Source organism: Rhinoderma darwinii, chromosome 1, assembly GCF_050947455.1.
Source record: "Rhinoderma darwinii isolate aRhiDar2 chromosome 1, aRhiDar2.hap1, whole genome shotgun sequence".
In the NCBI taxonomy this organism is placed as follows: domain Eukaryota; kingdom Metazoa; phylum Chordata; class Amphibia; order Anura; family Rhinodermatidae; genus Rhinoderma; species Rhinoderma darwinii.
In genome coordinates, this window is record NC_134687.1 from 48,081,572 (window position 1) to 48,107,489 (window position 25,918).

At 41.1% G+C, this 25,918-nt stretch overlaps 1 protein-coding gene across 3 annotated transcripts in view; it reads right to left on the reverse strand.

The window, feature by feature from the left end:
- FAM184B (family with sequence similarity 184 member B) overlaps positions 1-25,918 on the reverse strand; it is a 109,144-nt gene that overhangs the window by 31,684 nt on the left and 51,542 nt on the right. Inside the window, exons 3-7 of one of the 3 annotated variants that reach the window (XM_075858455.1) lie at positions 14,184-14,319; positions 13,946-14,094; positions 5,383-5,574; positions 4,549-4,659; positions 1,314-1,411 (exon numbers count right to left, since the gene is read on the reverse strand). In XM_075858455.1, coding sequence (XP_075714570.1) covers positions 1,314-1,411; positions 4,549-4,659; positions 5,383-5,574; positions 13,946-14,094; positions 14,184-14,319 — 686 coding nt within the window. Of the gene's footprint in view, positions 1-1,313; positions 1,412-4,548; positions 4,660-5,382; positions 5,575-13,945; positions 14,095-14,180; positions 14,320-25,918 lie in introns of all 3 variants that reach the window. The other 2 variants (XM_075858464.1, XM_075858447.1) reach the window with 2 other exon arrangements.

Sequence of the window (25,918 nt, forward strand, 5' to 3'; positions counted from 1 at the left end):
AAGCAGAGCGCTAGAAGCGGCTCTGCTGCAGGACTCCATCTCAGGGGAAGGCCCTGACAGCACTGTCCATATATGGACAGTGATGTCAGGAGGAGAGAAGGAGTCCCAGGTATAGCGCTAGAAGCGGCTCTGCTCTAGGACTCCATCTCTGGGAAAGCTCCTGACATCACTGTCCATATATGGACAGTTATGTCAGGAGCAGAGTAGTGTTCCAGGCAGAGTGCTAGTAGCGCTCTGCCCTGGACTTTGGCACTGGGGTTGCCCCTGACATCACTATCCATATATAGACAGTGACGTCAGGGGCTTCACCTGAATCGGAATCCCCAGCCAGAGCATCGGCAATGCTCTGCCTGGAGATTCCACTCTTAGAGGGAGCCACAAAGGTGCTACCTACAGGGAAGGAGGCTGTGTGGCACTACCAGGGAAGGGGGTCTGTGTGACACTACCAGGGGGGGCTGTGTGGCACTACCAGGAACCAGGAGAGGGGGGTGTGGCAGTACCTGGGAAGAGGAGGCTCTGTGGCACTTGCTGGGAGGGGGCTGTGTGCCACTATCTACAGAGGGCACTAAATTTATGGGGGTACAAACTGGGGCCTAACTTCTATATGGGGGCATAAACAGGGCCCAATGTCTATATGGGGGTACAAAGTGAAGTTTTCTACCATTTTACTGCCGCAGTGAGTTCTCCCGCAAAGGGCCTACTACGTCTGTGTCACCCAAGGCCCATATAAACCTGGAGCCGGCCCTGATTCAAACATATATGACAAATCAAATTTTTATGCCATAAATGTCTTTCGTGGGGAAGTATGGGCACTGCGACGAGGGACATTTATGGCATATCCTGTGTTCCATATCAGTACTTTAAAGAGCAGAAGAGTACCAGAGATTCTGCCATGCATATTATCTATGGAGAGTAACGGAAACAGCTGTGCGAGAAAGGTTTCCGTTATTTCTAATAGACTTCAACAGAAACTGTGTGGCAAAATTGCTTGTCCCCACATCCAATTTTGACCTGGGTTTAGAAGAGTAACAGGTACATTGTACACCCATCTTCCAATTGGTGGAGTTTCAGCGACCAGCACTTACACTTATGGAGTAACCTATACATATATAACCTGTATATACACATACATTTTTCTTATCAGAATGCCCCTTTAAGAGTTTGGAAACCCAAAAAGACCCAATACTTCTCACAACAGCTAGAGCAGCTGTTTAATTGAGTATAATTGAAAGTTGACTAACTTCCTTATACATTTCATGAGGGATTTGCTAAGACAAGCGATTGGAATGACACCATTACAATAAGTGGTCTACCTCTTTCTTTCTTTTTTTCTCGAATCAGAGAATAGGTTCTCATTTTCTTTAGTTCCAGTACTGGAGGATTCACATTGCTGAAGAATAGCTTTATTCTGCTGAAAACATATACAGTATATATTATTTACATGCTGAACAATCCACTATCAAATACATTATACTGAGTATAATCTCAGCTATAGGGGCTGCAGAGGCAGCAGTCGCACCCAGGCCCTGGTGTCAGTGGGGGACTAAATGTCCTTCTGCTACATACAGATTTTGCAGTATCCAAGAGCTTTAAGTTACGCCTCTGAATTATTAATTTTTTGCCCCTGTTCTGTCGCCAGCGTGTTCTGTGGTGTCTATAAAAATCTACATAGACAGTTGAGAAAAATGTTCAAATACTTTACTTTACAGTTTTAGGATTTCATTTAGATTTTTTACTTTCCCAATCCATTGCTGCTTCCAAACTTCTACTGGGTGCCCATATAAACAGCCAGCAGAGTATCTGCGCTTTGTTGTTATGTGATACATGTGACCTAAATGCTTAGCTCTAAGGACTGATCCGTCCTTGTTGTATGGATCAGTAATAAAATATAAAAAAATAAATAAAAAAAATTCTCCATCGGATGCAATATTATGGAAGTATTCTCACCATATATATGGAGTACCTATCAATCAGTTATATGGATCTGTAGGGACTATGTGTGTCGCCGTACAGGTTCTGTGCACACAATTTTGCTGTGTGCATGAGGTTTAACCCCTTAAGGATTAAGCTATTTTGGCCTTAATGACCAAGCATTTATTTTCGTTTTTTCCTGCCCGCTTTCTAAGTGTGACAACTTATTTATTTTTATGTCGAAATAGCTATATTAGGGCTTGTTTTTTGTGGGACAAGTTTTATTTTTCAATTGCACCATTTGTGGGTGCATATATTATATTGATTAACGTTTATAAAAAAAAAATTGGGAGTGAATTGAAAAAAAAACTGCTATTCCAGCATTGTTTTTTGCATTTAAAATTTACTACTATGCAGTGTAAATAACATGTTCGATTTATTCTATGTCAGTACTATTACAGTGATACCAGATATATATATTTTTTTATGTTTTACTACTTTTGCACAATGAAAACACTTTTAACCCCTTAAGGACACTGGCAATTTTGGCCTTGAGGACAGAGCAATTTTTTTACATTTCCCTCTTTGCATCTCGACGCTCATAACTCTTTTATTTTTTGTACGACGTAGTTGTATGAGACTTTCTTTTTTGCGGGACGAGTTGTACTTTATGTAGGTACCATTTTGTTTGGTACAAATACATTATTGTTTAATTTTTATAAATTTTTATTTTTGCGAAAATGCAGAAAAAAAGCAGTTGCGCAGCATTTTTTATATTTTTTTTTTACACCATACACCGATCATCATAAATAATTTTATACATTTGTTGTACAGGTTGTTACGGTCATGGCGATAGCAAATATGTCTGTATTATTTCATGTTTTGGGACTTATATTTTAAAAAGTTTATTTATTATAAAAAATGTGTGTTTCTGTGTATTTTTTTAACTTTTTATTTATTTATTTGTCATTAATTTTTTTTACATTCATTTAACTTTTTTTTAAATCCCATAAAGGGATTTATCATTTTTATTTTTATTTTGTAACTGTAATGTACTAGCATAGATCTATATGCCAGTACATTAGCCTGTTACTGATCGTACACAGGCAGTTGTTAGGGAAGACCTCAGTATGCCCTAACAACAGGAAATATGTTCAGACAGCCCTGGGGTCCTTCAATGGACCCTGGGCTGTCTGGCCATACAAGTTATGGGCTTTGATCGCGTCACAGTTATTTTCTGTGACGCGATCAATGTGCAGTCCCCCTTCTTTGACGGCGTTAACGGCGGAGAGAAGATGTTTCTCTCCTCTCCGCTGTCAGAGCGGGGCCGTGGCTGTGTATTACAGCCGTTGCCCCGCTCTCGATCACGCACACAGACGGCTGTCACACAGGACGAGTATGCTCGTCCTAAAGCGCGAAGTGCTCGCCGCTCAGTACGAGCATACTCGTCCTGTGTCGGCAACCAGTTAAACAAAAATGATTTGTTTTTGCATCGCCACATTCCAAGGGCCGTAACTTTTGTATTTTTCCGTCAATGTAGCCATGTGTAGGTTTGTTTTTTGCGGGACGAGACGTAGTTGTCACAGGTGCTGTTTTTGAGTACATGGGAATTATTTATTAACGTTTATTTAATTTTTTGGGAGGCAGATTGGGGACAAAAAACAATTTAGATTTTTTTTTTGTGTTTTTGGTACGGCGTTCAACCGGTGGTTTAATTAATGTGTTAACTTTATTGCTGTGGTCGTTATGATTGCGGTGACACCAGATATGTGTGTTTTTTGTTGTTTTTTTACACTTCCAGTAAATAAAACCACTTTTTATGGGAAAACATTTCTTTAGTCCCACTAGGGGATTTTACAATACGATCTTCTGATCGCAGATATAATGCTTTGGTATAATTAGTAAACCAAAGCATTTAAACCAAAGCCATAGACAGGCAATCTATTAGCCCTCTTGCACACGACTGTGTGTGCCGCCCGAGCCCTGCCTGTTGTCCGTGGAAAGATAGGACATGTTCTATCTTTCCACGGGTCAGAAAGTTGAGTCCGTTTTTACGGACCCGATTCATCCACTGAAGTGCGTGGGTCAGTGAAAACGATCGGATGACACTCGGTTGCCGTGAAAAAGGCCTGAGTGGCACTTGGTCATGTGGAAGAGGCTTCCGGCCATGCCTCTGGCACAACCTAAAATGCATATAGCCAGGGCAGTCCTGGGGGCCTTTGTTAGGCTCCCGGCTGCCATGACAACATGTCGGCGACCGACAATCTTGTTCGTGGGCCTCCGATGTGTGATAGAGGGAGCCCCCTCCCTCTGTCAAACCACTTCAATGCCGTGGTCACTATTGACCAGGGCATTTAAGGGTTAAATGGCCGTGATTGGAGGTTTCTCTAATCCTAGCCGTTGCATTGCGTGCTCAGCTGTCATTCACAGCCGGGCTCCCGCGGTGATCGTGTGAGACCAGCTTCTGTGCCCGCACGATCACAATCACGTACATGCACGGCGGAATGCACAAATGGTTGCCTTTTCATGCTGTGCATGTAAGTAATTATGTGCCAAGGTGTTAACTGTGTAACTGTTATCTGAGCTCCCACAATGGAAGACATATTGGTTGTCATTCTGACACAGCCACTGACTCACCTTACATATGGAATCCTGAAGTTTAACATAAAGTGCATCTCTTTCTTCTACCAATTTTTTAATCTCAGATTCGTTATTCCTTTTCAACTCTTCTATGTGCATTTCGTGATCCTGTAATGATCGAAAAATAAGAAGTTGGCACTTAGTTGCATATATATATACACACACCAAAAAGACAAGTCACAATGGTATAAGGAGAAATTACATTTAAAGTAAAAATAGCAGAAATGGGAAAATTACTGTAGTGTTTATATTTGCCTTTTTCCACCATTGTTGGCATGTCTAGTGGGAACGACCTTACATAAGCCTGTGTATCATGCAGCAGCAATCTATTGTACAGCAGGTAGAAAGTTCTGTGACTACTTCAGTACATATAGCTAATTGTACTGAGATGGTGGTCACCCAGACAGGATGTCAAGTAGTGTCTAGGCAACTTGGTCTTATACGCCTTGCACAATACAATAAAGGGAAGTGACTATAAAATGAGCAATAAACATTTAATCTATGTATATTCGTTTTAACTCCAGAAGTAATGTTTTGCTTTAAGGGTACAGCGGTGTACATGAAACAAGACAGGGGCGTAAGTATTTTAAGTGCAGAGGATGCGGTCGCACCTGGGCCCTGAAGTTTGAGGGGGCCCAAATAGTCTTTGCCCCATGTGAGGAGACCAGTATTATTAATAACCCATGATGGTTTGGGGGCCCTGTTACAGATTTTGCACTGAGCCCAGAAGCCTGAGGTAATGCCTCTGTATAATTTAAACTGTAACTAAAACAAGAAAACTTTTATTTTTATCTCTGTGACAGCAGAACAAGGATGAAGATACTATAGTACTTTCTGCAGCCGCCTCTTCTCTTCCGCCATGGATGTCTGGATGGATTTAATCTCAGCTGCATGATTCTTTGCCAAGTCTTCTCGACTCTTCACTAGCTGCTCTTTTAGATGCTTTGTCTCTGTCTCTTTCTGCCGTTTTGTTTTACTGATGTCCTCTTTGTGTTGTTTTGGAACAGAGTGTTCTCTCAAGTACTAATGTATGACGAGAAAGACACATAGAAAGTTTAAATGGAGCTGTTATTCATTCTGATAGGACGACTAACTGTACTGTAGCTTGAAAATTAAATGAGCACTATTAGGTTATGTTCACACGCAGTGTTTTCAGACGTAATTCGGGCGTTTTACGCCTCGAATTACGCCTGAAAAAACACCCCTAATACGCCTACAAAAATCTGCCCATTGCTTGCAATGGGTTTTACGGTGTTCTGTCCCCACGAGGTGTAATTTTACGCGTCGCTGTCAAGATACGGCGCGTAAAAAGACGCCCGCGAAAAAGAAGTGCATGTCACTTCTTGGGACGTTTTTGGAGCCGTTTTAAATTGACTCCATTGAAAAACAGGTCCAATAACGTCTGTAAAATACAGCACGAAAAATGCGAGTTGCTACAAAAACGTCTAAAAATCAGGAGCTGTTTTAACCTGAAAACAGCTCCGTATTTTCAGACGTTTTTGGTCACTGCGTGTGAACATACCCTTAAGCCCATATTTACTATGCAGTTATTGCCAGTTTTTGGAGTCAACTGCTGAATAAAAGTCGGAATTCATGACGTGCGCCTATTTTATATAAAGAAAATTGTAACTTTTATCGTCACTCGTCAAAACTTAAAAGCTGGCGAGAAGAGTGTGCGTGGTCCCTAAGGAAACATAGTTTTAAACAAATTTATTAAGAATAAGACCAGAAAATATGCCAGTTTTAGCAAATGTGGGCCTATGTAAAGAAAAAACTCAAATTGATAAAACAATCCCAGGAATTTCTCCCTTAGAGTATGTTCACACCTTAAAAATATGCTATTTTTGTTCAACGGATTTGCAGATTTTCCATATGAAAAAAGGGTGATATAGTTTTGCAATTGTCACAAGGTCACTTGCAATTTTTTATGCTATTTTATGTGGATTCAATTGACTGTGAATTCCACCTCCTAATGGTGTAAGTGGCTGCAAGGAATTTGAAAAATGAAGCCACCACTAGAACAGAACCTTTGTGTCCATTTAAAGCAGACGTGCGCAGAAATCTTTTCTAATTATATGGAGAATATTTTTAATACACATATTGCAGCTAATTTCTTCAATAAGAGTATAACTGGAGGAATGACGTGAATGTCCACCTTGAACATAATTTAGTTTTTTTACTCTAAATAGGTCCAATATTCTCTGCTGATTAATTTCTTAATACAATCTCAGATTTTCTGATACAGATCTCCAAATCATTTTCAGTTAAATGATAAAATTCTAGCTGCCTGCAGTCACCACTAGAGGGAGCTTAGGAGCTTACTGCATACTATTTCTGCATTAAACGCAATAATAAAAAAGTATGCAACAAGTTCCTACACTCCCTCTAGTGGTGGCTGCAGGATTTGATTGTTTAACTCTGTTTATCCAGGGATTTGGAGCTCTATTTCAGAAAAATGGACCTCTAACCGCTATATTAAGAGATTAGCACAGATTGTACCTAAGAATTATACGGTGTTAAAAGAGCTTTCCTATAATCATTATTTATCACCTATCCACAGGCAGCCACATAGAAATTAATGGAGCGGTGGCCGAAAATGCGCACTATGGCTTCATTCCTTAGTTCCCAGAAACCTCAAAGTAAGCCGATTCTCATGAGCGGTGGGGGTTCCAGCAGTCAGACCCCCACCGATCAGATATTTATCACTAATCCTGTGGATAGGTGATAAAAATCGATTATCGGAAAACCCTTTTAAGAGAAGGTGTTCCTTTAAAATGAATTTTAAATATTTATCTGATAATAAGCTCCAAATTTGTAATGCAGTATAAGGCTATGTTCACACTGAGTTTTTTGCAGGCGGAATTTCTGCCTCAAAATTCCGTTTGGAAGTTTAAGGCATATTTTCCTCTCTCTGCACGCCGATTTTCGCAGCGTTTTTCGCCCACGGCCGTTGAGCGCCGCGGGCATAAAACGCCACGAAATATGCTTTCTCTGCCTCCCATTGAAATCAATGTAAACGGCCAAAGATAGGGCATGTCGCTTCTTTCTCCCGCGAGCCGATTTTACCGCTCCAGGGAGAAAACCGCCCCCGCCTCCCATTGAAATCAACGGGAGGCGTTTTCAGGCCGTTTTTGACGAGTTTTTTGGTGCGGTTTCCGCATCAAAAAACTCGTCAAAAAACTCAGTGTGAACCCAGCCTAATGGATCAGTAAAGTGGATCGGAAAGGACTGTTGCTGCAGATTGGTAAATTTGTCCATCTACATCCATCCATATAGCTGTCAGGATTCTGTTGTTGTACTGCAAAATTACCACTAGTGGCCGCTGTTTTACACTTTGAGGAATTGTGCTGCACCTTTACTCCTTACCACTGGAGGCTGCTGTTTTTTTGCCCTTAAACTTGCCCTTAACCAAGATGGCAAATGTTGCATCGTGTGAACCACCTTGTTTCCTGTTTGGGCCTACTTCAGACCACATGGAATACCAAACAGTGCTTGAGTATTGTGTCTTGTTCCAGTCTCCTGCTCCTGAGAACTGTCTTTGCCAGACTGTTCCTACTTCCTTGCTGCTACTACTACTACTCGTGTTCCACCCGCCAAGCACTGTTCCTGGGGACGTCTCACCGGGCTCTGCACTGTGCTCCGCTCGCTACTTCTGACCATAGGATTCCAGCAGTGTTCGCCAGTATCGTAACAGGATACTCAAGCCATTTCCATGGAATCCGCCAGAGAAGCAAGTTTGGAGGTTCGTGTGAACAATATGAACTGTTTGCTTACTAACATCTTTGCTGACATGCAAACTTTAAAGACTAAATATTTGGCGTTTGAAAATCAAACAACCCATGATGTTCAAGTTTATGGACAAGCTACACAGGGTTTACAAGGCATGGTGGCTCAGCAAGCAGAGCTGATCCGGGAACTTCAGAATCGAGTTGTGACCCCAGCCTCTTCATCTACCCTGCCGCTTCCACCATTCAGGTTTGGTGGGGATCGTGACAAATACCGTGGATTTATAAACCAATGCAAGTTATATTTTGGTGCACATCCTGCTCACTTCCCTACTGATAATTCAAAGGTGCTGTGTATTATTATGCTTCTGACACATAAGGCTGTAGCCTGGGCAAGCCCTCTTATTGAAACCAACGATGCTCGGCTTGATGACTTGGACGCCTTCCTAGCAGCCATGAGCCAAGTATTTGATGATCCTAAGCGGTGTACTACAGCAGAAGCAGCGTTGATGGCTCTACGTCAGGGCAGACGCTCTGTTGCCGAATATGCCACAGATTTCAGACAGTGGGTGATGGATACTGAGTGGAATAATGCTGCAAAATTAACATTCTTTAAAAAAGGACTATCTAGTGCACTTAAGGACGAGTTAGCACGGGCTGAAGCTCCCACAGAGTTTGATGATTTTGTACACCATTGTATTCGAATAGACACTCGGCTGTCAGAGCGTCGACAAGAAAAATGGGGTTCTACCTGGTCCCGTAATAATAACTATTACTCGTCTGCTTCAGCTCCCACTCCTAGAGACTCTGAAACAAAGAATTACCAAGAACACCAAGCTGAACCTATGCAAATTGACAGTATACAAAAGCGTGAAAGTGCCGACAGAAGAGAACGAAGGTTTAGAGAAAATCAATGCTTCTATTGTGGTAAAACTGATCACTTCCTTATCAATTGTCCATGTCGTCAACGCAAGATGGTGGCGGTAGTAGCAGATCATGACCTCTCTGATGTAGAATCTGTTTCTTCTGAACAAGTGCCACCAGTGCATGCACTCATTCATTCAGTCTCCTGCACAGCACCCAATATTAAAAAAGAACACAAAGACACTCATTGCTTTATTCCCATCAAGTTTAGAATTGATTCTCAATGGATATCCGCCTCTGCCATGGTGGACTCTGGAGCAAATGGGAATTTTATGGACATTTCTTTTGCTAATAAACATGGTGTAAAATTTCAAGAGAGACTGTCACCCATTCTTATGGAAACTGTAGATGGATCCCCTCTGAACTCAGGTCCAGTTGATCAAGAGACTGAACCATTGGAGATAATTATGAGACCTAATCACCATGAGGTTCTATCTTTCCTATTAATTTCATCCCCACATTTTCCAATTATTTTTGGACTACCATGGCTGCAGGCTCAGAACCCTACAATTGACTGGGAAACCAAAGAAGTGTCTTTTCCATCAGAGGTCCCCTCCTCAGAGTCTTTACCAGAACAATCTCACGAAAAGATTGAAGGGGAGCTTGAAGTATCTCCTAAATTACCTCCTCTATATGACGAATTTACCGATATATGTGACAAAGAGAATGCTAATAAACTCCCTCCACATCGACCTTACGATTGTCCGATTGAACTGTTGCCTGGAGCAGCTATACCTTTTGGATGCATCTACCCATTAGCAGAGCCGGAACTGAAGGCTCTTAAAGAATACATAGATGAAAATTTAGCTAAAGGTTTTATTCGTCCATCTTCATCGCCAGCAGGTGCACCTATATTTTTTGTTAAAAAGAAAGACGGCTCTTTGAGACCTTGCGTGGACTATAGAGAATTAAACAAAGTCACAATTAAAAACCGTTACCCTCTGCCATTGATTCCGGAGTTGCTGGATAGAGTTCGTCAAGCTAAAATATTCACCAAATTGGATCTTCGAGGTGCATATAATTTGGTTCGCATTAGACCAGGTGATGAATGGAAAACAGCGTTTAGATCACGTTATGGACATTATGAATACCTAGTCATGTCTTTTGGACTTTGCAATGCTCCTGCAACCTTTCAGCATTTTATTAACGATATCTTCAAGGACTTGTTAGATCAGTTCGTAGTCATCTATCTGGATGACATATTAATCTTTTCTAATTCTACAGAAGAACATCAGAATCATGTGAGAATGGTGTTGGAACGTCTGAAAGCATATCAACTCTATATCAAGTTGGAGAAATGTGAATTCCATCAAACAGAAATACAGTTCTTGGGTTATATCATTTCTCCCCTAGGGTTACACATGGATTCTAGCAAGATTCAAGCAATTAGAGACTGGCCAACTCCAAAAAATGTGAAAGAGGTCCAACGATTTGTAGGATTTGCTAATTTCTACAGACGTTTTATCAAGAATTTTTCGGGCATTATTACACCAATTACCCAATTAACAAAGAAAAGGATACCTTTTGTGTGGTCTCCTCAGACACAAGATGCTTTTTTCAATTTGAAAACAAAATTCACAACAGCCCCTATACTGGTTCATCCTAACCCTGAAAAAGCGTTTATTGTTGAAGTGGATGCTTCAGACTGTGCAATAGGGGCTATTCTATCACAGAGAACTGGAGAGAAAGAGTTGCTGCACCCTTGTGCTTACTTTTCTCGAAGTTTGACTGCTGCTGAAAAGAATTATGACGTGGGGAACAAGGAACTCCTAGCCATCATTGCTGCTTTCAAAGAATGGAGACATCATTTAGAAGGCACAGCTCAACAAATTGTGGTTCTAACTGATCATCGTAACCTTGAATTTGTTAGATCTGCCAAATGTTTGTCTCCCCGCCAAGCCCGGTGGAGTCTGTTTCTAAATCGTTTCAACTTTGATCTCTTACAGGCCTGGTTCCCGAAATGGTAAGGCCGATGCCTTATCTAGGTTGTTCTCCAATGACTCCTCCTCGACAGTACCACCAACAACTATTCTTTCCGAGTCCAATTTCCTGGGGGTGATCCATAGCAAGGACTTGCTTGATGAGATAAAGGAAGCCTATGAGACCGACCCAATTCTTTTGCACCCACCAGAGGAAGTGTCCCTAACTTTCAAAAATCAAGTATGGACTAACAAGCACTGCATTTACGTTCCAGAAACTGTAAGATTAAACGTGCTAAAATTAATGCATGACTCTAAACTAGCAGGTCACAAGGGGATTCAGAAAACACAAGAATTTCTTTCCCGCTTCTTTTGGTGGCCCAATTATCAAAAAGATGTGAAGAAATATGTTTCTTCTTGCAACACCTGTGCCATGTACAAAACTCCTCGTACCTCACCCATGGGATTATTGCAGCCTCTGCCAATTCCATCTCGCCCTTGGGGATCTATCTCTATGGACTTTATTGTCGACTTACCAGTCTCCAAAGGGAAGAATTCCATCTTAGTAGTGGTTGATCGGCTCACTAAAGCAGCCCATTTTATTCCTTGCCCTGGACTACCTTCTGCTAAAGAGACTGCTGATCTTATAATTCAGAATGTGTTTCGTCTTCATGGAATACCAGATGAAGTGGTTTCGGATCGCGGAGTACAATTCACATCAAGATTCTGGCGGAGTTTTTGCACAGCACTCGACATAAATGTCAGTTTGTCTTCTGCTTTTCATCCCCAGTCTAATGGTCAGACTGAGCGCACAAATCAAACGTTAGAACAGTATCTCCGATGCTACATCTGCCATTTACAGGATGACTGGGTCGATTTGCTTCCAATGGCGGAGTTCTCCTACAATAATTCTCAGAATGCCTCCACTAAACAAACACCGTTTTTTGCAAATTTGGGTTACCATCCCAGTATTCTTCCCAATCTTCCCAGAGAAACTTTTATTCCTGCAGTGACTGACAGAATACAATCACTTCAACAGAATCTGGAAATGCTAAAAATTACATTATCAATTGCCCAGGAGAAATATAAAGAAACAGCAGATAAATCTCGTAGACCTTCTCCAACCTTCAAAGTGGGAGATGAAGTATGGCTTTCCACCAAGAATCTGAAACTTCACTTACCTTCAGCAAAATTGGGCCAAAAATTTATTGGTCCTTTCAAGATTATTGGACAAGTAAACTCAGTGGCTTTTCGTCTCAAACTTCCCAGACCAATGAGAATACATCCAGTGTTCCATGTATCCCTACTGAAACCTGTTGTTTCAAATCCATTTCCAGGACGCCACCTGCCTCCCCCTGATCTTATCGAAGTTGATGGACAAGAACATTATACTGTTGAAAACATCCTGGACTCCAGGGTATTCAGAAATCGGTTGCAATATCTAATAAAATGGCAAGGATATGGCCCTGAGGATAATTCATGGGAACCCGTAGGCAATCTCAATGCTCCTCGACTGGTTAGGGAATTTCACCAAAGATATCCAGATAAACCAAGTCAAACATCGTCCTGAGGCCGCTGTCGAAAGGAGGGAGTAATGTCAGGATTCTGTTGTTGTACTGCAAAATTACCACTAGTGGCCGCTGTTTTACACTTTGAGGAATTGTGCTGCACCTTTACTCCTTACCACTGGAGGCTGCTGTTTTGCCCTTAAACTTGCCCTTAACCAAGATGGCAAATGTTGCATCGTGTGAACCATCTTGTTTCCTGTTTGGGCCTACTTCAGACCACATGGAATACCAAACAGTGCTTGAGTATTGTGTCTTGTTCCAGTCTCCTGCTCCTGAGAACTGTCTTTGCCAGACTGTTCCTACTTCCTTGCTGCTACTACTACTACTCGTGTTCCACCCGCCAAGCACTGTTCCTGGGGACGTCTCACCGGGTTCTGCACTGTGCTCCGCTCGCTACTTCTGACCATAGGATTCCAGCAGTGTTCGCCAGTATCGTAACAATAGCAGTGTATTAGGGCTAGTTCACACAGAGTTTTTTGGAGCTGTTTTTGACGCAGAAAACTGCATCGGAAACAGCGCCAAAAACCATTCAAAATCTCCTCCCATTGATTTTAATGGGAAGCAGTAGTGTTTTTTTCCCACGAGTGGAAAAATACGCTCGCAGGAAAAAAAACCTTCAAGCTCTTTATTCCCGCGTTTCCGTCTCTGACCTCCCATTGACAATGTCAATGGGAGGCAGAGAAAGCAGTATTCACTGCATATTTTGCCGCAGCGCTCAATGGCCGCGGAAAAGAACGTGCAGGCAGGTTTGTGTGAACATACCCTAAACGTATAGCTTCAGTGTTTATACATTTGCTAGAATACAGTTAGTGCACATTATCACCTGTAAAGCGGAATTTTTCCACTGCAAATGTTGGTGCAGATTTGGGGCAATTACGCAATGAATCTGCACCAACATTTGCATATTTGACAGGTAATTCAGACGTTGCAGAAAAAACAGCGGACTTGCCACAGATTTCAGTTTTTGCATTGCAACGTCTGAACTAAGTTTCCTAAAAATATATAGAAAGAAATCTAAAAAACGGCTGCTGCAGAATTCCACTGCGGACTGTCCGCACCGGAATTCAACAGCAATTCTGCCACGTGTGAACGTGCCCTAATTCTACAAGATGCCAGAGTTTCATTTTTGCAGATCTCAAATCTGGAGCGTATATTCTACCATCTCTGATAAATACAGACATATCATCATGTTCTTGATGATATAACAAAAAGTTCTTGGATTTTCAATTGTTTCGACTCTATGCGGTTATTACAATACCTGTTTTGAATTCACAACGTCCCCGCTGTCTCTCTTGCTTGCAGTTGTTTTACGTGCCGGTTTCTGCTGCTGTTGATCTATTTGACTTTTTAATTCAGCGAGTTCAGCGAGAGCTGCTTTATGTGCGCTTGAGATGCTCTTCATCTGTTCTGTCAGAACAAAGCAATGTATTATTGTTTTACCACATTGCGGACAGCACAATATACAGACTGCAGCACAAAGGGTTAACACTTACTACCTGTCATCTTCTGGATGTCACTTTCTTGCTGCGATAGTCTCTGTTTTGCCACTGAAAGCTCCTCCGCTGCATTTCTCTGAATGCTTCTGGACTCGACTAGCTCCTCTTCTTTCTGTCTCAGTTGGGCTTCTAAATCCTAACAAAAATAAAGGTCTAATTCTGTTACGATTACTTTTTTATATCAGTTTAATTGTACGTACTGTAGAGTGGTCGCATTTTAACGTTTCATTAGAGCGAATTTCCACGTACGCCATTTTAGGTTCTTGATATTCAGTTTTTTCTTAGTTACATTTTTTTTTGCCGATAACAATCGCATTTACAGTTCCTATAGTGGTTGTTACCTAGTTTTTCCAGAGCACTGAGTGCCAGTTATTAACATACAGTGATATAGTAGTGGGGAATGTGCGTATGTGTACGCTTCGGAAATACAAATCAAGAACGCCACGTGTGACTTAACCCTAACTGAGCTTTTTAAGAAATTTGCCCAATGATGTAGAAACTTTACAACGTATGCCTATGGGAAAAATATTCCGTAATGCAAGAACTAGAGAAATCTTCCTGAGTTGCAGAATATTTCCTATAGGCATACTGTACATTGAATTTTCCACAGATAGCATGACTGCACCATTAAATCACCTGCGGGAGCTGTACAAGCAGTCTTGTTGGTTTCCAACCAGATTTCAAAATCTTTGTTCACATCTCTATGCCGGTTTTCCATTGTACTGCTCCGTCACAGGAGTAAAACAACGGAAAAACAAAGTCGCCGGATCTGTCGCATGACGGAAACCCACGGCGCCTGCCGAAACCCATTGACTTAGTTCATTGGTCATTCGTCCAATTCATTCATCCCTGTTCACCCATTGACCTAGTTCATCATGGTGTTTCCGTCATGGTGTCCATTTTGTTTGCCTGACAAAATAGCGCAGCATGCAACTGAATCCTCACGGAGCCTCCGACCCATGTGTGTACAGAGCCTTAGAAAAAGCTGAAATAAATGTTTACCATGCACTTATGGGTCATATGGTCTGCAATAAAATTGTTTTTAGTTTAAATCCTTCCTAGTTCTAACCCACAAGGCTACATGCACACGTTGCAGAAGTTAACGTGGAAAATCTGCATAAAACCGCAGATAAATGCTGGTAATTTCGTAGGTGAAATCCGCACATAATTTTGCGTTTTTTATATTTTGATGCAGAAACAGCTGTGGATTTTGCTGCGTCTTCTATAAAATTGTCCGACACAATTCTGAGACAGAAACACAAGATACATTGGCATGCTGTGGACGTTAAAATCCGCACCGCAGGTCAATTTACTGGCAAGAAAATTCTGAAACGTGTAGATGAGATAACTTCAAATCTTATTTACTTTGCTGGTACTGTATTACGCTGCGGCAATCCTGCAAGTAATACACATCGTGTACAGGGGGATCTCTCATAAGGGAAATCTCTGTCCATATGCATATTGGCGCACAATAGAAGAGTCAGAATGGAGGGCAGAGCAGTAAGATGTGCTCCTGCTCTGGCAGACCTAAGCTGTCCATGTAGGGGACATGTCTGGCTTGCGGTGGCTTCAACGTCAAAATCAGCTGTTTGCTGATGGTGCCAGGAGCAGAACCCATGACAACTAGCTGATCTCCACAGCATCTCCTATGTAAAACGGATAAGACGACCTCTTCAAGTTGCACATAAGCTGAAAACACTCTGTGAAAGGGTGAATCTGAATCCCCTGAATGCAGTAAGGGGTTTCTCTTACTTCTATATGCTATCACAGTGCGATCGGTGGGGGTCTGACTGATGTGACCCAACAAAATTGCTAGAATGAGAAAAACACTGCGCCGCCGTGTCTCCTGTCAACTCCGTTCAGCATTTTTTGTGGTCAATGGTCAACCATGCTGCGTCTGGAAAAAGGAGGCTGCACGATAAATCGCTACACTTTATGACATGACTTGAATTGTCTTTCAAGTGACTTTTTTGGGTGACTTTTTAGTATACTCTGTCATGTGTACATGATAAATAGAAATATTTTTTGCCATTTTATATGGCATTTTAGAGCAGCTTTTCCTTTTCTGCAGGCTCCATATTTATTTATTTTTTAAAAAAGCACAAAAAGATGATAGCACAATTTTCCTGGTATAAAATATAGAGAAAATATCGTAATAGTGATCCATGTCCAATGAAAAAAACCAAATAGGCCCAAAAAAACGAAACAATATTATGAGCGATTAAGGCTAAGCACTCAAGCTGGGATTATCTCAGCTTGAGTGCTTAGCTTTAATTGTCCATAATATTGTTCAGTGTTTTTTTTATCCATATCAAATTGTCAGTTTTCCAGAATCCAGCACTAGTGTGAGATAGCAGGACCAGCATCTGTGTGTCTGTGTCTCTGTCTCTCTCTGCAGCTGCTCCCTCCTCCTCCCTACAACACTGAGGAAATTAAAATGTGCAACATCTTACCCCTGAAGTGATTACAATTTTTCAATGGACCGTGTGAAGGGTCCATTGAAAAATAGAACCTGTCCTATTATCTTCCGTTTTCACGGATCCCTCCATAGGCTCAAGTCTATGGGGATTCGTGAAAGTGGGACCCAGACGGGGGCACCTCGGACATGAGAAACGTCACTTTTTCACGTCTGAGTTTCCCCACGCTAGTGTGAATCTAGCCTTAGTTGACATAGGTGGACAGAGAATCAGGTATAAGCCTCATGAGTGCTAATATGGAAGTAGCGAATTGTATAGTTTTAATGGATGCTATAGATTTTAGGTGGAAATATTCTTTAAGGCCTTTTTCACACATGATGTAGTTTTTGGTGTTTTTTTATTCGAATGATCAAATCAGCAAGTGTGAATCCAGACTAAAGATGTATTTGTTGTTTTTTATTTAGAAACAGCTACCATACATATAAGATTTTTTTGGGAACACTAGTGTATCGCAGCCTCACCTTGGCCCAGGCAGACACATCTATTCAAGCCATTCATTATTTGTGTTAAGTGTGACCCTTTTTCTCTATTTAGTAGGTGCTGAACTACAGATGAAAACCATCAAGTCCTATTTAAATAGAGCATGAATTTTTACCCGGAGCTGAATGCTTTTTTCTCTTATTTTTCGGCATTGATGGTGTACCGCATCATGCTGTAGTCAAAGTATCTTAAAGGGAATACCTTTTAAATGGAAGAGGATATGTTAGGAAGCAGGTTCATGTCTGGACACCTACATAGTATTAAATACCATAGCTTAGTACACCACAATTTAACCTAGCCTTGAAGGGGTTGATCAACGAAAAACATTTGTCATCTGTGGATAGGTAATCAATGTTTTCCATGGGCCAACTTCTTTAAGGGTGTATTCACACTGTGCGTTTTTGCTAGGTTTTTTTTTAAGAGCTTTTGCAATGCATCTGAAAAATGCATTCGATTTTACCGCGATTTACAAAATCGTGACAAATCACTGTAAAAACGCATGCATTTTTCTCTGTTTTTTGGATGCATGCCTAGAAACGCAGCAAAAACGCAATACATCCTAAGGTTCACACCATGTTGGTTTGTACGTTCAGTGTATGTGCTTGTAAATGGGTCCTTTTGAGTGTCTTTTACATTGGTATTTTTGTTTTTTAGGGTATGTTCACACGCCATATTCACGGACGTAATTCAGGTGTTTTACGCCTCGAATCACGCCCAAAAAAACGGCTCCAAACCGTCTGCAAACATCTGCCCATTGAATTCAATGGGTCTTACGGTGTTCTGTGCAGACTGGCTTTTTTTTTTACGCACCGCTGTCAAAAGTAGGGATGTAATTGGAGCCGTTTTTCATTGATTCCAATGAAAACCAGCTCCAATTACGTCCGTAAAAGACGCCGTTAAAAACACGTGCACTTGTCAAAACATCTGAAATTCAGGAGCTGTTTTCGCCTGATCTAAGGCCGGATTCACACGAGCGTGTGCGTTTTGCGTGCGCAAAAAACGCAGCGTTTTGCGAGTGCAAACAGTCCGCAAAAGGTTTGTGTGTCATCGGCATATGATGCGTGGCTGCGTGATTTTTGCGCAGCCGCCATCATTATGACACTCTGTTTTTATGTTTGTAAACAGAAAAGCACGTGGTGCTTTTCTGTTTTCATTCATAGTTTTGACTACTGTAGCGCGCATCACGCGCGGCACACGGAAGTCCATCCGTGTGCCGTGCGGGGTTTTCAAGTATCCATTGACTTCAATGGGTGCGTGCAGCACGAAACACGGTCAAATATAGGACATGTCATGCGTTTCACGCAGCGGACATACGCTGCATGAAATTCACTGACAGTCAGAACGGCCCCATTCAGTAACATAGGTCCGTGCTACGGCGGTAGTTACGCTACTGGGTGGCAAGTTTGCTGTAAGTAAAAAAAATATCCATTTCCATTCACACAGAATGTGTTTTTGTTTCCCTAGGAGCGACTTTTTTTTATGGTGTTTGGCCCACATAGACCTCCATTTTGCGAAAAAAAATTTGTACAAAAATAATCCTGCATGAAGGAACCCTTAGGGCATGTTCAGACGTGGCAGAATTCTGCAGACACTGTCCGCATCAATGCCGCACATAATCTGTGTTGCAGATTCTGTTGCGCCTTTGCCTAAAATGTACAGTAAAATGCTGCGGATTAGTCGTTCTGGATTCAGATGAAGAGTACTTCCTGCTCTCTTTTAAAACATTCCATCTCAGTCTAGCTATAGACCTCGAAACACATAGATCCAGTCAGAATGATGAAATATCCTGTTCGCGAAAGCAATCCGCAACGCAACACACATAACATCTGCGGATTTCATTGCATAATCTTTCAACTCCATTGAAGTCAACTGAGAAATTACGCCACAAGTACGCATCAAGTCCGCAACAGCCAGTGTATGCTGCGGACACCAAATTCCGCACCGCAGCCTATGGTCTGCAGCGGAGTTGTCCGCAACGTCTGCACGAAGATAACTAAAAAGGTGTGGAAACCAATGGACAGACTGTCTGCTGCGGATTTCCAGTGCGGACTGTCCGCAGCGGAATTCAACAGCAATTCCGCCACGTGTGAACATGCCCTTAGGGCACATTCAGACGTGGCGGAATTGCTGTGGAATTCCGCTGCGCACAGTCCGCAGTGGAATTCTGCAGCAGCCGTTTTTTACATTTGTTTCTATACATTTTTAGGTAACTTAGTTCAGATGTTGCAGAAAATAACTGTGCGGAAATAAGGCTGCGGTGCAGAATTTTCCCTCCGCAGCATGCTCATTACATTGCGGAGAAGCAGCAGAATTTCACTGCGGATCTCAGCATTTGCATTGCAAAGGCTGAAATCTGCAGCAAGTCCGCTGTGATATCTGCAATGTCTGAATTACCTGTCAAATATTACAATGTTGCTGCAAATTCGCAAAGAATCTGCAGCAACATTTTCAGCGGAAAAATTCTGCCACGTCTAAACATGGCCTTAATGTTATTTTCATGCATAATTTTTAAGCCGAGGTTTGATTAAAGTGAAAGTCCCACGACGCTGCATTCACACAGCTGTGATGCGGCTGACAAATGTGCCAGTGTGATGTTCAGCACTTTTCAAATTGCTTGTTAATGGCTGCACGGTGTTGTGGGTAAAGCAGCTGTTTACCTGTAAAATCGTGCAGCCATAAAGTTCAATTCATTAACCCCTTCTCGCACCTTGGCGTACATGAACTCCCAGGTGAGCAGTAACTTTGCGCACCTGGGCGTGCAGTTACATCCGCGCTTTAACAGTTAACCGCCGCGCGGCGCTACACCGCAGCAACGGTTAACTGTGCAGGATGTCTGCCCTACTCTCCCCGTTGCCGATCAGTGGCCTGTTGTCGCTGAAATCGTCAATTAACCCCTTCGATGCGGTGGTCGATTGCGATCGCAACATTGAAGAGGTTTAGAGAAGATCGGCAGCCCCCCACATGCATTTGAGGGGGCTGGCGATCCTTATCACGGCAACCAGAGGCCAAAGAATGGCCTCCGGGCTGCCATGTATGGAAGCCTCGGAGGAGCAGCCTCCGGCCGGTTCACCGAGGCTTCCTGTCAGTGTGACTGTCACGTCACAATGACAGTTAGAACACATTACACTAGATATGTAGTGTAATGTGTTCCAGCAGCGATCAGAGCTGCAAGTCTAAGTGTCCCCTAGTGGGACAAGTAAAAAAAAGATAATAAAAATGTTTTTAAAAAGTGTAAAAATAAAAGTTATAAGTGACATAAACAAGAACTGCTTTTTTTCCTAAAATAAGTCTTTTATTATAGGAAAAAAAATAACACGTTAAAAAAAGTATATATATTTGGTATCACCGCGTTCGTAACGACCCCAAATATAAAACTGTAATATTATATTTCCCGCACGGTGAACACCGCGAAAAAAATAAATGAAAAACAATGCCAGAATCACAATTTTTTGGTAACCACCCCTTCCAAAATATACAATAAAAAGTGATCAAAAAGTCGCATGTACGCCAAAATGGTACCAATACAAACTACAACCTGTCCCGCAAAAAACAAGCTCTTACACAGCTTTTTTGACTGAAAAATAAAAAAGTTATCGCTCTCAGAATATGGTGACACAAATTTTTTTTTATTTTATAAATAAGTGATTTTATTGCAAAAACGCTGCAAAACATAAAACAATTATATACATCTGGTATCGCCATAATCGTACCGACCCGCAGAATAAAGTAAAATTGTCATTTATAGCCCAGGGTGAACGCCATAAATAAAAGAATAAAAAACATTGTCAGAATTGATGGTTTTTGGTCACCTTGCCTGCCAAAAAATGGAATAAAAAGTGATCAAAAAAATTTCTGGTACCCCAAAAAAACTACAGATTGTCCCACAAAGAATAAGCCCTCATTCCAGGGGAGAAAAAAGAAAAAAGTTTTGGCTCTCAGAATATGGCGATGCAAAATGTGCAGAGTGTTCCAAAAGCGTATAAGATTGGGCACCATTTATCAGTGCGACACCGGCCACATATCTGCGAATTATTATTTATTTACCCCATTATTATACCCTCTTATTATTCCCTGATGTACTACGCACAGTTTACATATACCCTGATGTTCTCCACACAGCTTACATATACCCCCACATTATAAACTGAAATACCAGTAAAACGCCAAACAGACCTAACAAGCTAAATCTGCACGCCAAATGCCGCTCCCTCCCTTCTGAGCCCTACAGCGTGCCCAAACAGCAGTCTACGTCCACTGATATGGCATCGCCATACCCGGGAGAACCCTGTTAATATTTTATGAGGTATTTGTCTTCAGTATCACAAACTGGACATAACATGTAGTGCACTAAAATGTCATATCATTGGAAAATTTTAATTTTCACTCTGCACCATCCACTGCACATTAACCCCTTCGCACACCACGACATAGCATGTCGTATTGTGGGGGGTGATGTATGGAGCGTCTCACGTGAAAAATAAAGAATTTAAAACTGCAAAATCGCTGTTTTTTGGTCACCTTGGCTCTACCAAAAAATGTAATAAAAAGTGCTCAAAAAGTTGTATGTACCAAAAAATGGTACATACAACTCTACACCACTCTATTGACGGTAAAATAAAAAAGTTATGGCTCTTGGAAAGCGGGGAGGGAAAAACTAAAAAGGAAAAGAAAAAAAATGGTTCAGTCCGGAAAGGGTTAATTACTTTCTCATGAAAAAAACATTTATGACCACATGTGAGGTGTAGCCGTACTCGGGAGAAATTGCTTTACAAATGTTGGGCGGCTTTTTTCTCCTTTATCCTTTGTGAAATTGAAAAAATGCTGATTTTAAGTGGAATGAATGTTGATATGTATTTTCACGGGCTAATTCTAATAAATCCTGCAAAAGACTTGTGGGCTCTAAATGCTCACTATATCCCTAGGTAGATTCTTTAAGTGGTGTAATTTCCAAAATGGGGGTCATTTTTGGGGGGTTTCAACTGTTTTGGCCTCTCAGGGGCTTTGCAAATGCGACATGGCACCCAAAAACCATTTCAGCTAAATTTGAGCTCCAAAAGCCAAATAGCGCTCCTTCCCTTCTAAGCCCTGTTGTGGGTCCAAACAGAAGTTTATTACCACATATGGCATATTTCCGTAATCGGGAGAAATTGTTTTACAAATGTTGGGGTGCTTTTTCTCCTTTATTCCTTGTAAAAATTAAAAATGGCTACCTTTTTTCAGAAAAAAAGTAGATTTTTACCTTTACAGAATAATTCCAATGAATTCAGCAAAACAACTGTGGGGTCAAAATGCTAACTTTACCCCTAGAAAAATTCCTTGATGAGTGTAGCTTACAAAATCAGGTCACTTTTCGGGGGTTTCCACTATTTTGTTCCCTCCAGTGCATTGCAAACGCGACACGGCACTGAAAACAATTCCAGCAAAATCAGAAATCCAAAATCCAAATGGTGCTCCTTCTCTTCTGAGTCCTGCTGTGGGTCCAAACAGCAGTTTATTACCACATATGGGGTATTGCTATAATCGGGAGAAATTGCTTTACATATGATGGGGTGTTTTTTCTCTTTTACTCCTTGAAAAAATTAAAATTTTTCAGAAAAAAGTAGATTTTCATCTTCACATACTAATTCAAATAAATTTAGCAAAAAAACTGTGGGTTCAAAATGCTAACTGTACCCCTAGATAAATTCCCTGAGGGGTGCAGTTTCCAAAATGAGGTCACTTTTGGGGGTCTTTATTGTTTTGGCCCCACAAGACCTCTTCAAACCTGACATGGTACCTAAAATATATTCTAAAAAAAAGGAGGCCCCAAAATCCACTAGGTGCTCCTTTGCTTCTGAGGCCTGTATTTCAGTAAATTAGCGCACTAGAGTCACATGTGGGATATTTCTAAAAACTGCAGAATCTGTGCAATAAATAATGAGTTACATTTCTCGGGTAAAACTTTCTGTGGTATAGAAAAAAATGTATTACAAATGAATTTTGTAAAAAAAAAATGAAATTTGTAAATTTCACCTCTACTTTGCTTTAATCCCTGTGAAACGCCTAAAGGGTTAAAACACTTTCTGAATGCTGTTTTGAATATTTTGAGGGGTGCATTTCGCAAAATGGGGTGATTTATGGGGACTTTCTAATATATAAGGTCCTCAAAGCCACTTGAGAACTGAACTGGTCCTTGTAAAAATGGCCTTTTGAAATTTTCTTAAAAATATGAGAAATTGCTGCTAAAGTTCTAAGTCTTCCAACGTCCTAGAAGAATAAAAGAATGTTCAAAAAACAATGCAAACATAAAGTAGTCATATGGGAAATGTAAACTAGTAACTATTTTTTGTGGTATTACTATCTGTTTTACATGCAGATACATTTAAATTTAGAAAATGCTAATTTTTGCAAATTTTCTTTAAATCTTGGTGTTTTTTACAAATAAATATTGAATTTATTGACCAAATTTTTTCCCTAACATAAAGTACAACATGTCACGAGAAAACAATCTCAGAATCACTTGGATAGGTGACAGCATTCCCAAGTTATTACCACATAAAGTGACACGTCAGATTTGAAAAATCGTCTTCGTCCTGAAGGCCAAAACAGGCTCAGTCCTGAAGGGGTTAATGTCCGCATGATTTTGTAAGTAAACAGGTGTTTTATCCGAAACACTGCGCAGCTATTAACCAGCAACTTGAAAACCGCGCTGAACAGCATTCCGTCGTGGTTTTCGGCTGCATCGCAGGCGAGTAAATATCTTGCCCCTAGAAGATAAATGTCACACAGGGCTGAGCCTGTTTTATCTATCTTTGACAATGAACCTGTCATTTCCAACCGTCGTTGATTCTGCAGCAGCATCAGCGTTTGCAGGTAAGTAGCTACATCGACTTACCTGCAAACGCTGATGCTGCTGCAGAATCAACTGTAGCCTCTGGTGCCGGTGTCCTCGCTCGTCTGACACGATGCAGGACCTGTGAGTGACGACACAGCGTGATCTCTCGAGAACACGGCTGTGTCTGCACTGCCAGAAGCTGGGCGTTCTGAAGAGAAGTGGATGATACTTCTCATAAGAGCGCCCAGCTAGAAAAAGTATTAAAAACGCCCCGATGTACGCACATAATACACGCCCACTTGGACTTTTACTTTAAACACGCAAACTTGGACTTTTGCTAGCCTCATTTGCATAACTACAAAAATGGTCATAACTTGGCCAAAAATGCTCGTTTTTTAAAAATAAAAACGTTACTGTAATCTACATTGCAGCGCCTATCTGCTGCAATAGCAGATAGGGGTTGCAAAATCTGGTGACAGAGCCTCTTTAATGACCAACCCATTTTTCTCGTTTTTCCATCGTCTCATTCTAAGAACTATAACGTTTTTATTTTTGCGTCGACATAGAAAAAAAACAGCAATTTCGGCACACTTTTTTGCGTCCTAAATTTACGCCATTTACCGTGTGGTATAAATAACACAATAACTTTATTCAGTGGTTTGTTGCGATTGCAACGATACCAAATTTGTATAGTTTTTGTATGTTTTACTACTTTTACACAGTGAAAACACTTTTTTTTCAAAATTATTAGTTTTTGTGTTTCCATATTTGAAGAGCTGTAAGGTTTTTATTTTTTCGCCAATGCAATTGTAGGAGGGCTTTTTTTTGCGGGACGACTTGTAGTTTTTATCGGTACCATTTTGGAGTAGATGCGACTTTTTGATCACTTTTTATCACATTTTTTTTAAGGCTGGATTCTAAGAAAACAGCAATTTTTGCATGTTTTTTTATTTTATTTTTTACGACGTTCCCCGTGCGGGTTAAATGATGTAATAAATTTATAGTTGGGGTCGTTACGGACGCGGCAATACCAAATATGTGTAACTTTTTTACTTTATTTTGTTTGTTAATAATAAAGCAGTTTGTAAGGGGGAAAAGTGGGTTTTTCATTTTTTTTTTTCACTTTTTATTAAACTTTTTTTTTTTCACTTTTTTACTAGTCTCACTAGGGGACTTCACTATACGATTATCCGATCTCATTTATAATACACTGCAATACTTTTGTATTGCAGTGTATTATGCCTGTCCGTGTAAAACGGACAGACATCTGCTAGGTCATGCCAGAGGCATGACCTGGCAGGCATTCACTACAGGCAGACCTGGGGGCCTTTATTAGGCCCCCGGCTGCCATCGGAGACACAGACACTCAGCGATCTTATCACAGGGTGTCAGTGGGATGAGAGGGAGCTCCATCCCTCTCTTCAAAACCACTCAGATGCGGTGCACGCTATTGAGCACCGCATCTGAAGGGTTAAACGGGTGAGATCGATACTATATCGATCTCACACGTTCGAACAGGGATGCCCCCAGCCCAGGAGATTTGACAGCTCCCTGCTCTGTTTATTTATTCCGATGCAGCAACGTAAAAAGTCTATTGCATCGGAATAAAGCCCTATTAGTGACCGACGTAAAAACACTATGGGCAGTCACTAGCGGGTTAAAGTAGATCCTCACTTTTGTGGAGCTTCAAGAGACCATATTGTATAGCTCCTGTGGTCTGTTTGAAGTTAGGGCTACACCTAGCACTTTTGTAGTAAGACTTTTTTCTTTCCATGTGATTTTCATATTACTCAGAGCAGAAGGAACAACACTTATTAAATCCCAGTATGTAGCGATTAAAAAAAGTAAACGCTAGTCACCCATTTGACTGGAGCGATTTTTATGAGATTTTCCAGCTACTGAATGTATTTTTATGGACAGCGATTTTTCCACGGATAGTGAACAGTAACATTTCTAGGTGTAGC